Below are 16,428 nucleotides of genomic sequence, written 5' to 3'. Positions count from 1 at the left end.
TATATATATATGTCATGCTCAGAATTCAACTGTAAATATTGATTCTTATGTAAGCCTGTAAGCTTCATTGGTTAAATAAAACTTGTTTTAAAAAAAAGCTTCAGAAGGCAGGTTTTGGAGTCTTATTTCCTGATAATTGGACATCTCACCCTGGATTGGATAACAGCAGGGTGACTCTACCACTGACTCTGTTTGCTCTGTAAAGTTGATAATTTATCTCCACAACTTACACAAGCCTGTAGGAGCTTCTGCTGTACGGTGAAGTTGTTATGCTAACAGTTAGCTTCCACAAGCTGAGATGTTCTCTGCTGGACGCTAAACCAACAACTTCCCCGTCATGAGTCAAGGTGGGTGATTCCATGAATGTTAAGTGACAGTGTAGATCTGTCAGACTTTTTTCAAGTCCTAGCCTTTCACTGCCTATTTTCTATCAGAAGCTAATGCAGGAGATAGGTGTAGGAGACTATTTTCATGTTCAGTCTGCATGAAAATCTCAAAGACTGATTATTATCAGAAATTCTCATTAAAAATTCAGTTTTTTTAGTGAACTACACCTTTAAAGTGTTTTGGAAAAGTGTCTGGAGTACGGAAGGGAACATTATGATTACTCTGGAATTTAAACACGTTACAAACGTTTCCTGAACGCCTCCTGTGGTTCAAGATCTGCTGCAGCACAGATGGTCTGTGACACAGTGACCCAAGGTGTCTGCCTCATCTCTTCATGTGTCCCTGTGATGGACAGGTTACCTGTTGGTGTCTAACCAGATGAAAATGTTCTAGAGATGTTCTAGAGAGAGAACAACAAATACTTAACCCCAGCTGGCTCTGTTGAAGTTTAATATTTGAAGTTTTATTTAACAGAAAAATGTTCAAAATTGTATGTTTTATTAATAAAAGTGAGTGAGACAGGAAAAAAAAAACGGGCCAAACAGGCATCAGATACATCAGTCTATCTGGTATAACGTGCTTCAGCTCGTCGCTGTTTCACACTCCAGGATGGGTTTTCTCTCTGGTGGGAAGTCTGATGTCTCCACATAGCGCTGCAGAATACTGTAGTACTGTTCTCTACTGGAAAACGTGTAGTAGGCTGAGATCTCCTCCCATGCCTTGTGGTTGGGGAATGGCATGGGTGCCGGTTTATTGTTCTCAAAGAAGCTTTTCAGGTTTCTCTCTGCCAGTTTGTTTGCGTATTCTACAGAAAGGGCATCAAAGCGCTCATTCTCTTTCTCCATGTAACGCTTCCAAAATGTGAGCTGGAGGTAGCTGACTCTGGAACGACAGTTTTTAAAGCAAGTTCCCACCAGGCCGACAACGGCAGAAACGATGATAATGGTCCAGCCCAAAATCTGCAAGAACAACCAACTCAGTTTAGTGGGTGTTATGAGCTGAAGAACACCTTCAGAAACCAACATGTACATCAAATCGTGAATCAGTAAACACTAAATGACCCTCAAGTGTCTGATATAGCAAATGATAAATAACACTGAGGAAACCCAGATGGATGTCCTGTCCTCCTGAACATAGATCTGTTTATCACCGTCAGGCTACAGTTTTGATAACTGAGTTCATCAACATTATTTATTCTGTTTACAGTCAAACTGGAGGGTAAACAGATTTAGATTCTTCACAGTTACGCTTGATTCACTGTTTCCCACATTTCCCACAAGGCCGTGCCAGTTTACCTACCTACTAAAGGTGCAGGACACTTGTTTAATCAATACATTTGCAGTAGTCTCTAGTAGGAATGAATGGAGTCTTATTTCCTGATATTTGGACACCTCGCCCCAGATTGGATAACAGCAGGGGTGGACTGGTCTATCTGGCATTCTGGCACTGTCCCGGTGGGCCGCTTATCCAAGTGATAGAGCGACAACATAGGAGTTGTTTTACCGCGTTAGCATGTAGCTAATGTCCCGCTGATCTGGAAGGCCAGGGCTCCCGGTCGCAGCGGTCTGGCTCTGCTTGTAATTTAACAGTCCCAGTCCATATTAGATCTCACATTCGGCCTAGAGACGAGTCCGAGGGTGGCAACACCCCTCATCCCCACTGCCCTCCCAATGGAGAGGGCCGACGATTCGTAAAAATGCCAGGGCCGAATTTTGGTCCCAGTCCAGCCCTGGATAACAGCAAAGTGTCTCTACTGACTTGCAAGTTGGATGTTTAATGTCCACAAATAACACACACCAGGAGGAGTTCTGCTGCATGGTGAAGTTGCTAATGCTAAAGGTTAGCTTCTACTAGCCAAGACATTCTCTGCTGTTTCCTGGACGGTAAGCCAACAACAGCCTTTATTGTGAAGTATAATTCCCTATAATGTTCTCTTGTTGGTCCTCACACTGAGCTTTGCTATCAGGTGTGGTCCAGTCTCAGGCTCCTGGCTCCTGACTGAAAGCTCTTGGACAGCTCTGCCCTGCTGGATGTGCTGGGGTGACCAACTCCAACCACTCTGGTTGAGGAATAGGATGTTATTCCACAGAAATATGTGGCTTCGTGGGAGGAGTCAAGCTGATGACGAGCAGGAGGTGGAGGAGTCAAGCTGTTGTGGCCTTTTCAACCCCAACTCTTACCTTTACAGTGAAAAATGAATAAAGCATAAATATAAACTAATATGTGTTGTTAACTGGTATCTGAGAGAAATTTCATCCCACCAATAACAAGAGTGAACACCAACAGGGGCGATGGCTGTGGTAGTTGTCCTAACTTTAATAGTCTCCGCCCACATTGGGTCTAAGTGATCATTATATTGTGCAGCATTTATATCAGTAATACTTCAGAAAGGTGTCATTTTGAAGCCCTTCCAAACTTTAGCCAGAGTCATGTAGATATGACATCACTGCCAACGTGTGATTGGATAGTTGCAGTGTTGGTCCTGGGCCACAAACTGTGTTGGAGGTACAGATGTCGCGTTCTCATCCGTGGTCAAGTGTGGTGTTTCTTACTTGAGACTGAGCCCTGAGCATCAACAGCAACTCCATACGCTCGTCACTCGAGAGTTTGGACCGATCACATGGCACTCGAGCCAGTTCCTCCGGACAGTTCATGGTCTTGTTTTTGCAGAACAGATTAACCACCAGGTTTTCATCCAAACCACTGATGGCACACTCATAAAAGGTCCCATTGAGCAGAGCCACGGAAAGCCACATAACAGGAGCCACACAAGCCCCAGAGATAATGCTCATCAACACCCTGGAACAGCCCAAACAGTTTCCACGAGGACAGAGCTTCATGGGATTCAGGCAACAGCCAGTGTAGAGCCTCCATAGCCTGTTATTAACGAAGAGACCCAGGACCAAAAGCACCGCAGCCGGGCCCAGCAGGAAAGTCATGCCGTATGCAAAGTTCTGGTCGTGGTTGCATGGGCACTGGAACGATACCAATGTGAAAAGTCGCTCCCCTCCAATAGTCAGGAGTGCCATGAAGCTGTATCCAATAGTGGCTTTCTGGTTCATGAAAAAGCGCAGAACGGTCTGAAAGTTATCCATGGTGTCGGCCGGGAGGTTCTGAAACGTTCCACAAGAAAAACACAAGAAGAAAGAGGAACAACTGCAGCTTTTCCTCTTCGTCTCAACCGAAAGACAAGCTCGTCTGCTTTGTGCCACTCCCTTTGGCTGTCTGCTTTCTGCTTTAGTTCCAGACTCCTCCTTCAATCAGAGCCACGCTGTGCTTTATTCTCCTTTCACTTCAGTCCAAACTCGCTTCTCTGTCCTCCAACATTCCTTCTCCAGATGTGTTTTTGTTCAGGAAATATCTCACTGGTCTAGTTTATGTGCTTATCACAATCATCTGTCATTAGTTAGATATGTAATGTGGAAAACACTCAAGGCCGCTACTTAATCCACATTACTGGACCTGCAGACGTCTGTTACAGAAAAGAACATGATCAAACATGTAAAACAAAGCGCCGCAGGCAGGAGAGCTGCTGGGGAAGTGTTCACGTCCGCTTTTCTGTTCCAGTCCCACAGGAATGACCCCCTCACCTGCTCCATTCCACATTTCACGTCCTCTTTGTGAGACGCATGCTTCTAAACCAGATGAATGTGGTGCAGCGCCCAACGGAATTTTTAGAATGATGAATTTTGTCACGCCAGCTGACCTGATTTTACTGATACGCCAGTTGCAAGGAATAAAGTGAAAAATACATCATCATGATCATCATGCATTTAAAAACAGAATCAGTTTTGTGGCCACCCCTGTGGCCGTGTTGCATGCTCCAAACATTTCGTAACAATCTGGTTCTTCCAGTTGCGTTCACACAGAGTTGCCTTTATGAAAGTGAGATGAGTCGGTAGTGTTCGGGAAGTGGTCATTGCTTATTCCTGCTAATGGAAGGCTGCACATTTCCTGTAGGATGAACAGACACATTAACTTTCACATGGGAGCCTGGCCAGTGGGGGGTGGGGAGGTGATGCATCAGTAGTGGAACCGCACTCGGCCTGGTGGCTTTATAATGTAATCATGAGACAACTGAACGGTGATAAACAGAGGCACATTTAAATGTCTAGAGACTCATGAGGACCACAATCCTGATCAAACATTATACATTCTGAAAGGTTTAGAAACACATTTAATAACCAAGTTTAACACTGACTTGGGTCTTACCCTGAGATGCTCTTCAGTGATGAAAAATCCTCAACAGATTGGCACTATTCCACCATCCACAAAGTCAAGGACAGCCGGGTTGTCTCCTGTCTCATTAGACCTAATAGACATCATCCTCATCATCCCAGACTCAGTATCAGATTTTGTCTCCACGTACCGATGCAACGTGCTGTAGTAGTGGTCTCTGGTGCTGAACTTATAAAGAGAAGAGATCTTCTCCCAGTCGTTGTTGGAGGGTGTGGGGATTTCTTTAGGTGGCATTTGGTTGAAAAAGCTCTTTAGGTTCCTCTCAGCTAGCTCTGTGGCGTGTTTGACGATGTGTGAATCCATCAGATCACTTTCCTCTTGAGCATAGGCTCTCCAGAACTTGAGCTGCAGGTAACTGATGGGGGAGAAGCAGCGGGCCACACAGATGAACTGCAGGCTTGACAACATGATGGAGACGATGACCAACCAGCCCAGGATCTGCAGGCAGCAACAACACTCAGAGGTTTGACACATCAATAAACAGTCAAAACTTAAGGTGTTTTGGCCATTTTACATGTTTTTGTAATCAACAATTAAATTTGTGTCTTAAAAATTTAACTGTGCACCATGGAGCTAAATGACCTATGAACGAGAGCTTTGGGTAGGTGCTGAAAAAACAAGAGCACTGGCAGCCGTCATGAATCTCCTTCAGGGTTCAGCCCTAAGACTCTCCTATCCAAAGAACTCAAACGTCTGGGGGAGATTCAAAGAAGAACTGCAGCTCCTCCATAACAAGAAGAGTCAGCAGAGGTGGTTGGACTTTTCTGACTGAGACCCCAGGGCAGACCTAGGACATGCTGCAGGGATTTTGTCTCCAGGGAGGCCTGGGAACACCATGTGATCCCACCAGAGAAGCTGGTAAAGATGTTGTTGCCCCCACTACCCACACCTGGATAAGATTAGAAACGAGATACGAGGTCAGAATCCCAGAGTTAATGCTGATGCTTTTGTCAACCGAATTTGGAAAATGACTTCTACCCTTAAAAGGGATTGAAAGTTTTGCAAATACACCTGCTTTAGAAAACTCTCCAAAACAATTAGAAAATATTTTAATTTACATAAAAAATTATACTATGTTATGAATGTGTGGTAACACTCCACAATAAGGGTCCCTTTATTAATGTTACTTGGTGACTTTATTGATCCCGCAGTGGGGAAATTCACTTGTTACAGCAGCACCAACACTTAAGAGAATAATTTAAAGATAAATAATAACAAAGGTACATGTATAGGTGGTAATCTAGTATTGTAGTCTTCGATCACTAAAAACCACGAATAAAAAATGAAAAAACTTGGGTTGCAACACTATGCAGCATACTGCAAGAGACACAGACATGCAAGGTAAATCCGGTATTGCACTAGTATTGAGCACATTCTGAATATTGCATTGATGTTATTGTGTAACAGGATAATGCCAGTGCAGCTTAAACTAAGGAGTTCTACACTCTTACTGCAGGGGGAATGAAAGATCTACGATAGCGTTCTGTTTTATATCTGGGATGTATCAGTCGGCCTCCGAAGGAGCTGTCATGGAGGGTTTTTTAAGATGGTGGTCATCTTCCCCAGCATCCTCCTTTCACAGGTCTCCTCAACTGAATCCAGTGGGCAGCTCAGAACCAAGCTAGCTTTGTGAACTAGCTTGTTCAGTCTCTTCCTGTCTCGGTCAGAGCTGCTTGCACCCCAACAGATCCAACAACAGAGTGATAAAAGGATATTAGCTGGGAATTAACTCTGAAGGACCTCAGCCTCCTCAGGAGGTGGAGGTGGCTTTGGCCCTTCTTATACAGAACATCTGTGTTGTTGGACCAGTTCAGTTTACTGTTTAGGTGAACACCGAGGTACTTGGTATTCTTCACCTCAATGACTGCAGCCTGAATGTTTGCTGATGAGGGAGGAGGAGTGTTTCTCTGGAAGTCAGTCACCATTTCCTTTGTCTTACTCGTGTTCAAGCGAAGGTGGTTATGCTCACACCAGTCAACAATGTCCATGATGACTGACCTGTACTCCAGGTCATATCCCTCAGACATACAGCCGACAACGACCGAGTCATCAGAGAATTTCTGGAGATGACAGCTGCTGGTGTTGTAGCTGAAGTCTGAGGTGCAGAAGGTGAATTGAAAGGGTGATAGCACTGTACCCTGTGGAGCTCCAGTACTGCACACAACCACTTCAGATGTACAGTTGTGTAGCCTCACATACTGTGGCCTGTTGGTGAGTTAGTTGATGGTCCATGTAGTCAGATGTTTGTCCAAACCTGCACCCCTCATCTTCTGCGGCAGTAAACATGGCTGTATGCTGTTTAACGCACTAGAGAAGTTGAAGAACATGATTCTCACAAGGCTGTTTTGCATTTCGAGGTGAGTCAACGCCTGGTGCTGCAAGTAGATGAGCGCGTCCTCCACTCCTACGTTTGGTTTATATTCAAATTGAAGTGGGTCTATTTCAGGGGTCATCACTGAACGTAGATGGGAGAGGATGTCTCTCCATAGTCTTCATCAGATGGGACGTCATGACGACAGGTATGTAGTGGTCTGGTTCCCTGTGTAGCGTACCAAAAGGCCAAGTATTTAATCAAAAATGACCAGAAGTTAACCTTTAACCTTCTGGAAGCAGGCGTTGCAGATTTGCAACGTTAAAACCTACCTACCTGGTTACTCCACATACATATTTCATGAGCATTTTTTAACTCAGAAGTACATCTTTATGCAGATGACATCCAACTGTACATCTCCTTTAAGCCCCATGAGAAGTCTAAGCTGCAGCTGTTACACACCTGCTTAGACTCTATCAAAACCTGGATGGCTGGGAGCTTTCTTCAGCTGAATTAAGATAAGACTGAGATCCTCATCTGTGACCCAGACAGGCTGGTTCCCAAAGTCAGAGACTCTCTTGGTCAGCTTGCTTATCACACCAAACCTTCCATCAGGAATCTTGGCGTGACCGTTGACCCAGCTCTCACCCTGGATTCTCATGTCAGTTCTCTTGTTCGCTCTTCCTTCTTCCATCTCAGGAACATTGCTAAGCTGAGTCCCATTCTGTCTCGCTCTGAACTTGAGACAGTTATCCACTCCTTCATCTCCTCACGCTTAGACTACTGTAACTCTCTTTTCACGTGTCTGAGCAGAACCTCCCTGAACCGTCTACAGGTGGTTCAGAATGCCTGTGCTCGGCTTCTGACCAAGTCCTCCAAACACACCCACATCACCCCGCTTCTCCTCCAGCTTCACTGGCTGCCAGTCAACTTCAAGGTTCATTTCAAGATCCTGGTTCTGGTCTATAGGGCCTTACATGGACAAGCACCATCTTACATTGGTGATCTTCTTAGTCCCTACACCCCCAGCAGGTCCCTGAGGTCCAGTGATCAAAGCCTACTGGTTGTGCAGCACACCAGGCTAAAGACCAAAGGTGACAGATCATTTGCTGTTGTGGCCCCCAGACTCTGGACCTCTCTCCCCCTGAGCCTGAGATCAGTGGACTCAGTGAACTCCTTTAAAAAGCAGCTGAAGACTCACTTATTCAAGCTGGCTTTTGTATGACCTTCTCCACCACTCTCTCTTTATTCTGCTCTCCCCACCTATTCCACCTTCCTCAGGATCCACTAATTTCCCTATTTCCAATTATCTCTCTCTTTCTTAACATTTTTTTTAATCACAATTGTCTATTTTTGCACATTTTAAATATATTTTTAAATATTTTCTAAATGCTTTTTTATATTTTTACATTTTTTTGTTTTTGTGAAGCACCTCATGATTTTTATCTTGAGAAGCACTATAGAAATGATATTTTCTTCTTCTTCTTCTTCTTCTTCTTCTTCTTCTTCTTCTTCTTCTTCTTCTACCCCTGAAGGACTTAGTTGTTCGTCCTTTTATCAAAACTTATTTTGATCCTGAGAGGGTTAACTTGCAGGCCCGAACTAATTCTCCATACAGGTCAATCTGGCATGGTGCAGATAGGATGAGATGAACTTGTGTGACACATCCTATCTGTCTGGTCTTCAAACTAGAAAATCACTGCTCGTTGACCATGTTACCAAATAAGGGAGCCATAATAAGTCCTTCTTTTGACTCTCTTTATCTTAGCTGGAAAGCCAAGGTCTCATGCAGACGACAAGACTTTTACTCTCTGAATTAAGTCTATCTTTCTTGTCACAAATGACTTTAAAGCTTTATAATTTCATAAGTGTCATGTAATCATCTCTTGTTGAATGAACAATTTGTTTAAATCCAGTGTGTTTGAATAATGTGTCTTATAAAATGAATATTTCTCCTGTAATGAGTCATTTCAGATCAGAAATTATAGCAGATTAGTAATTGTTGATTCTAGTAATTTAACCTATCAGTATATTCACATATTATAATATTATTGTTAATGTTTAACATTTTTGCTCCACACTAAGAGTTAACCTCTAAGTATCTGAGTGAGGAACTGATTCTCTGAGGTCTTTGGTAACGCCTTTAACCTTGTCAAATTCTGATTTGTCTAAAATTTGTCAACAACCTTTAATAAATACAAGGATCACTTCCTGATCTAGTAAGTTCTCTAGCTGCCTCCTGGTTCGGCCGACCGGTAAGCAAGCATTCTGAACCATCCTGTCTTTTGACCCCAAGGTCAAAGCCTCTCTGTAACGCTTGCGAGTGATAACAGACACTACAGCACCTCCGACGTGGAACGTCTAACTATCAGACCCCGGTGGCATCTCATGGCAGGTGATATCTGAATTCAAATGGAACTATGACTCTTTGAGATTCCTGTAGCTACAGCATCCGGTGAACTCACCACTTGTGCTGCCTTTCCTCCGGACTGCCGAGAGCGACCGTCACACAAGGGTATCGTAGACTCCTCACGATTATGTCGGATGGTTTTATGAATAATCTCTAGCTTATCAAACCCTACAGCCAAACTGATTTCGCAACCTAGACATCACAAGACCTCCCAGATCCTTAACCAGGTTTTGCTATAAACATCTAGCTTACATTCCACCATTTCATTCATTATCTGTCATCCTGTACAACCATACTTTTACATGTATAATCATTAGTTTAGAAAAACAGAATTAAATTCATTTTGATAAAACTATATACTTGACTCATTTTGAATCAGATTGATAATTCAAATTTATATGGAATATCACATCTGTTTGATCATTTAATAAATGTAGCTAATCCTCACCGCTACACCTGGGATGTGATGTTTTGGGAACTGGAACCACACAGGAGGTCTTTCACAGGATGGGGTCCTGCTGCAATTGAAGGCTCAGGTTGAACATGTGTGACCGCTTCACAAAGCTGGTCAGCACAGTCTTGGAGCAGTCTGGGGCTGATCCTGTCAGGACCTGCTGCTTTTCTGCCCAGTTTTCTCCTCACCTGGTCCAATATAACTGAGAGTGGGGAGTGAGGGAGAGTGTGGTGCTGAGGTGGGAGGTGGTTGGATGATCTTGATTGTTTAACATGTGAACCAGCAAATCTTTGAATATCTTTGAAAAGCTAGAATTGGGACAAAATGTTTTGTATCTGTAAACTTTTGTAACTGTAGACTGAGATTTGTGTTTTGAGAGTTGTGATTTGAAACTTGTACACTAATTTTTCTGCAAGTTACAAAATAAAAGTTTCATGTTATGTACCGAAGTTACATGTCATAAAATGAGACTTACATGCTACAAAACGAAAGTTATGTGTTACAAAACAAGTCACAGTTACAAAACGTGGTACAAGTTAAATGTAATATTGTCCCAATCCTGGTTCCATGACTCAGGGGCTCAGGTACAAAGATCTGTGTGGATTTTCTACTGAAAGATGACATTCACTCAGATCAGCATTTGTGATGCAAAAACACAAAATCTTGGTATCACACTTTTTAATGCAAAACTCCAGATGAGTATGTGTCATGGTCTGCGTCAGCCCCTTCCTTCATGTGCCTCCTGGTGTTCTCCATCCCTCTCTAGATTCCCTTTTGTGTCTCTTAGCGCCCTCATGTGTCCTTTGTCTGCATCTCAGGTGTCTTATGTTGTAGGCTTTAAAATCATTCCTCCCTTGTCCCGTGTCATATTGTTAATCCCCAGCCCCTCCAGGTCTTCATTCACATTCTGTGTCCTTGTAGCCCCAGCCTCTTTGTCCTCAGCTCGAAGAGAGGGCGCTCGCTGCGGAACCACAAAGGCGGAGCTGCACCAGAGGGTGGAGCTGCACTAGAGTGAAATAGCAGCTCCACCTTAACATTACATGAACGGGCGGGGAAGACTCTGGTGCAGCTCCACCCTCTGGTGCAGCTCCGCCTTTGTGGTTCTGCAGCGAGCACCACTTGGAGAGAGCTCGAAGTGCGTGTGTAAGTGTCCTTCTCCAGTTCTGTGTGTGTGTGTGTGTGTGTGTGTGTGTGTGTGTGTGTGTGTGTGTGTGTGTGTGTGTGTGTGTGTGTGTGTGTGTGTGTGTGTGTGTGTGCTTGTCCATTCCCCAGTTCTGTTTATATGGGTCAGAGTGTGTGTGTGTGTGTGTGTGTGTGTGCTTGTCCATTCCCCAGTTCTGTTTATATGGGTCAGAGTGTGTGTGTGTGTGTGTGCTTGTCCATTCCTCAGTTCTGTTTAGATTCGTGCATTTGTGTGTGATGGTGTGTGTGTGTGTTAGTCCTTCCCGCAGTCTTTAGGTTTAGTTTTGTGTTTTAGAGTTTTTAGGTTATTCGGCCCTCCTCAGGCCTAGTCCACACGTAGCCGGGGTTTTTTAAAAACAAATATCCGCCCCTCCAAAAACTTGCATCCACACCACCTCGTTTTAAAAAGAAACTCTGTCCACACGTACCCAGATAAATACGTCGTTAAGGACATGCCAGACCTGTAGGCGGCAGTACTTCCCCCGTCCTTAAACTCATCCTTCATCTGTGGTCTTACGCAAGGAGCAGTAATTCCGCTTGCAAAAACAAACAAGCAAAAAGCGCTTGGACAATTGATAATGCAAGCGCAGCTCTGAGGGCATCCATGCTGTCGGCTAGTGTAAACACAGGTCGCACACGTGATGTCAGCATTTTTTGTCGCGGAAAGTGACGTTGCAGACCTTAAAACTCCGGTTTTGTCTGTCCACACGCAGACACCCAAAACGGAGAAAACGCAGATCTTCACTTTGGCCGGAGTTTTTAAAAAGATCCATTTTGTGTGAAAAAAACTCCGTTTTCGTGTGGATGACAGGCCAAAACGTAGAAAAATATCTACGTTTTGGCAGATCCCCAGCTACGTGTGGACAGGGCCTCAGATTCTGTTTTCCCATTTTGATAATTATATTCACCTGCCTTCCCTCCAGCCCTCACTCCACACTCCTGCTGCCAATTTCCCTAATGAATCCTCCCTGTTATTTAAGCCCTGTCTTGTCTCTGTCTGGTGTCGGTCCATTGTGGTAATTCTGTCAGTCTCCCGTTCCTAGTCTCTAGTGTTTCTCAGTTGGATCTCTAGTTTATTTTGGATTTTGGACATTTTTGGACTTTGGCTCCCTGCCCTGGATTTATTCTTTGTTTCATCCTTCAAAAATAAAGGATTTTACTTTACATCATCTCCTGCCTCGTGTCATCCTGGGTACTGCATTTTGGGTCCTACAAACCACGTAACGTGACAGTATGCTGGAAATGTTCTCTGCCATGCAACATAATGGCTGACATTTGCATGTTTCTACTGTTGTGGGTGACATTTGGTGGGCATGCTGCTGGTCATTTCTCTATGTTGTGAAAATAATTACAATTCATACCTGAAAATGTAACAGATTACTACCCACTTCTGAGTCCATTTGATCTCCAAAAATGGAACAACAGACTTTTTTTGTTGCAGATTCATTCTAGATGTCTGAATGTTTCATGCAAACCTTTGATTTTCTTTAAGTGCCACGTTTGGTTTATGAATGAGCCAGTGAGGTCATTCTTATGGTTCCTAAATAGGTTTGAGCATGATGCAGTGATGCTGTCCAGTTCCATATCTCTGAATCATCACAGGAAACAGAGCTCATCACATATCTGTATATGTTTTGGGGAGATGAACCACTGTCTCTGAATAGTCAATGTACTGAGTCTTTGTTCTTTTCTCCCTTCCTCCACCTCATTTCTAACTGGGGTTAATCCCCACACACCAGGCTCTTAGATAAAAGCTACTGAGCCTGGAGAAGTCCCTGTTGCTCTCTGATTTATGGTAAACCGTGTGCAGCACTATTCTACCGCTGCTGTTAGTTCTGATATATTAATATTAGAAAGTTAATCATTTCGTTAGAAGCATTTTATTGCTTTATATGTCAGGTATGAAGGGGTTACAAAGATAGAAAACGTTGACGTTTCATTTTGAGTGTTGGATCACTGGAAATCATAAGTTACATTGGAAATGTCGAAAACCAAAAAATAAATTAACTGGGACTAGAAGCTAACAGCAGAAAATGCAGAAACTGAAAGGAAAAGTTTCTTCAGAGGAAATGGGGTCGCTAACGCGCTGAGAGCAGCAACCTCACAAGTTCGAGAACAAAAACCTCCTGCTGACAACATTTTGAGTTTCTACAACAAAAGTTTACAAAACAAATAAAAATCCATTGGATGAAATGGTTGCCCAGAGAGGAAACGGTGTCGTTTATCAAGATACAGAACTTAAATTTTGTTAGATGATTGTCACATGCTGTAAAGCCTTTTATCACACCAGACTCACTTGTGCTGAAAAATTGGTTTGTGAATTTTAAAGTTTGTCGAAGACCTAATGAGAAGTTAAAGACTGATCTGTGCCAAATTAGCTGACTTTTAACATTTCACTGCTACGCATGGCCCTGAAGACTTACATGAGACCATCAGTGGTTGTATCACCGCTGGGACCTCCGTTCTTGGACACTATTTTGAAAACGATGGAATTATGTTTGACTAATTCTGTTTCTACAGCTATTCCAGTGGTCCATCTTCATTTTTTATTTTGTTCATGAAATTGTTTACATAGTAAAGAACTTTGTTAACAAGAAGACCCCTTGCTTTCACTGTAAAAAATAAAATGTTAAATTAACTTAACCAAGTTATGTCAACAGGTTACATTAAACCCAACTAGGGATGGGTACCGAATTCGGTACTTTTTAAGGTACCGACCGAATTCCACAGTACCGACCGAGCACCGATTCACGTCATTTCAAACGGTGCCTCGTTTCGGTACCCGTCCATCATAACGAGAGCTTGCCAAGAAGCTGCGCATGCGCAAGAGCGTTTTGTCGTCGCTCCCTGCGAGCCAGTTGTAAACAGAGCAGCATGGTAGAGAGAACGCAGGCTAAAGCTTGGGTCCACTTCACTAAATGTGATGGGTAACTGGATGATGAAACCAGCGACAACTATCTAAGTGAGACATCCTCATCTTAATCTGCTCCGGTAGGTAAATATAATTCGCTTGATATGTTAGCTTCCGTTTCGCTAATGGTGCGTTCGCGTTCTCCTCGGAACTCCGAAATTCCGACTAGAACAACATGAACGCGCTCTAAAGTTTGGCCTCACTTTACTAAATGTGACGGGTGAAGACGAAACCAGTGACGATCTAAGTGTGAGGCATCGTTTTAATCTGCTCCAGCAGCTAAATAAACTGTTTAAGATATCGTTAGCTTGATATGTTAGCTTCCATTGCTACCATTGTTATAAGCTAATGGTGCGTTCGCTTTCTCCTCGGAAATTCTAACTTCCCAGTAGGAAAAATCAAATGAAAAAAGATGGCAAAAGGAATGAAGATACACAGTAAATTTAGTTCACAGTAAAGATGTTTGCTTCAGTTTAATTATCAGCTTATAAAACTACAAGGGCAATGTTAAAATACAAACAGTTGTATGTTATTTATCGTGATATTTATCAAATATTGTTATATATTGAGAAAAATATATATTTAATTTTAAAAGAGAATTAAAATAAAAAACACTCAAAAGTATCGAAAATTGGTACCGTTAAGTACCGGTATCGATTCGTAGGTACCGGTAATTAGTACCGGATCGATTCAAATGTCAAAGGTACCCATCCCTAAACCCAACTGCTTAAGAGTAATATATATTGTTATGTTATGTATATTACTCTTTACATTTAGGCAACTAGGCTTACTGGAACCATTTGACATCACTTGGTTAAGTTAATTCAACACTTTTTTTAGGAGTGAAGAAGATGCACCTTAGCAGATCCCTTACCTGCGACTGCGCTCTCAGTGTTTGCAGAACCTCTTCATTGCCTCCATCACATGGAATCCTGTGGAACATCTTTAAACAGTCCATCTCAGCATCAACGTCTTTGCACACATGCAGGTTGAAAGCGCTTAAGTTGGTCCCGGTCATTGCACACTCGTAGTACTTTCCGTTGAGCAGAGCCACAGCAATCCAACTGGATGGTGCCACCATTGCAGTGACACTGATCTGGAAGAAGGCCAAGCTGGTGGCAACCAGGTGTCTCCATTTGCACAGCCTTTCCTTGTGGTTCCACAGACCTGTAAACAGCTTCCATGTCTTCTTGCTCAGAATGTAACCCAGCAGCAGCAGAGCCAAGGCTGGCACCAGCAGGAACACCATGCCATAGAAGAAATTCAGCTTATTACACGGACACTTGAACGCCACAGAGGAAAAGATCTGCTCCCCCCCAGCAGTTGTCAGGGCAACCAAACCAAAGCCGAAATTGGTCTGTTTGCTAGCAATGTTCAGCACCGTCTTAAACTTTTCCATTTCTAACGGCTGACTGACACAGTAGCTGCTGAACCGAAGGCCACGGTTTCACTTCTACCCTCTATATCTGCCTGCTGAGTTCACGCTCTCACTTCCCTTAAGTAGTGACGGCCAAGGTTGCTGAAACTTCTTTCTGTGGTCTGTGGACGGTAAACAGCGGGCTTGTTTTTACCTGTTTTCTCCTCGTGGTTCTCTAGTTTCACATTAGAGTCAAATGTCACTTCCTCACTCACGTTCCAGAAATGAAACAAGCCGTTTAGTTAGGTGTGTATTTGTCCTAAAGACTGACAGAAAGTTAATAAAAACACAAGTATTGAGGGGTCCTCTCAAACAGATTCAAAATTGTTCTTATTTTTATTTTTAACTCGCAATCTCAAAATGTTATCAACAGTGCATGACTGCCACCATACAAGCTTCCTGAGACTGAGGTCCAACGAGGATCCGGATTAAACTAAACAGCATTCTTTTTCATTAAATGAAAACCAGGAGAGATCCGTGCCGTTATTTTACGGTCTCAGACTTGTCATAGGTTACTTTAACATGTGGGTTTCTTGTGTAGTCTAATTGTATTTAGCAATTATTTTATCCTTTTTGCCTGACAGTTTGGCAATCTTTGATTTATATTAAATGAAATTATAATCCCCCTGCTGGTCTGTCACTGTAGTTATCCTCATTAGAGACTTTTCTCTGAATAAATACTACTGTAACCCCTGTCTGTCCGACCTGCTGGAGAGGATAAGGAGGCATCAATGTGAACATCAGAGACAGAGCTTTGATGATGGCCTTGTTTCCAGGTAGTGTTGAACCACGTTCTGCAGCCATCAGCTTCTGTGACTCTAGGGGGAAGCCTGAAGAAAGAGGTTGGACATTTGCATTTCTAAACTGTAAATTGTGGAGAAAAATATTTTACTTCTTTTAAGGTGTGAGCAATTGTATTGAAGTTTTAAGAGTTAAATAGGAGTTAATGTCTACAAGCATCATTGAAGCCAATGGTGTGAAATTTTTGTTCTGTTTTATGCATTTATTTCAGTTTAGTTTTTGTCAAAGGTATTTAGACAACTTTGGTTTGACTCTTCCGATCTTTATTTTTAATTTTTGAAAAAGAGCAGGACTTTGGACATAATGGACTCACACC

General features: G+C 43.0%; 2 protein-coding genes across 2 annotated transcripts; both read right to left on the bottom strand.

Annotated features, from left to right (window-relative positions):
• Window positions 1-820: 820 nt before the first annotated feature.
• Window positions 821-3,642, bottom strand: LOC129152193 (calcium homeostasis modulator protein 5). The gene is made up of 2 exons (XM_054740676.2): window positions 2,940-3,642; window positions 821-1,346 (listed from the first exon to the last, which is right to left on the bottom strand). Exons 1-2 carry the CDS (start codon window positions 3,480-3,482, stop codon window positions 969-971), a joined length of 921 nt encoding a protein of 306 aa, XP_054596651.1. The 5' UTR covers window positions 3,483-3,642; the 3' UTR covers window positions 821-968.
• On the bottom strand, window positions 1,215-15,394 carry calhm6 (calcium homeostasis modulator family member 6). Its single transcript, XM_015949527.3, has 3 exons — window positions 14,769-15,394; window positions 4,600-5,064; window positions 1,215-1,346 (listed from the first exon to the last, which is right to left on the bottom strand). Exons 1-2 carry the CDS (start codon window positions 15,291-15,293, stop codon window positions 4,630-4,632), a joined length of 960 nt encoding a protein of 319 aa, XP_015805013.1. The 5' UTR covers window positions 15,294-15,394; the 3' UTR covers window positions 1,215-1,346; window positions 4,600-4,629.
• Window positions 15,395-16,428: the final 1,034 nt, after the last annotated feature.

The sequence above is a fragment of the Nothobranchius furzeri genome, chromosome 5, assembly GCF_043380555.1.
Source record: "Nothobranchius furzeri strain GRZ-AD chromosome 5, NfurGRZ-RIMD1, whole genome shotgun sequence".
NCBI classification, from domain to species: domain Eukaryota; kingdom Metazoa; phylum Chordata; class Actinopteri; order Cyprinodontiformes; family Nothobranchiidae; genus Nothobranchius; species Nothobranchius furzeri.
Note: the sequence above shows the minus strand (reverse complement) of the source record. Positions and strands in the feature narration are given on the sequence as shown.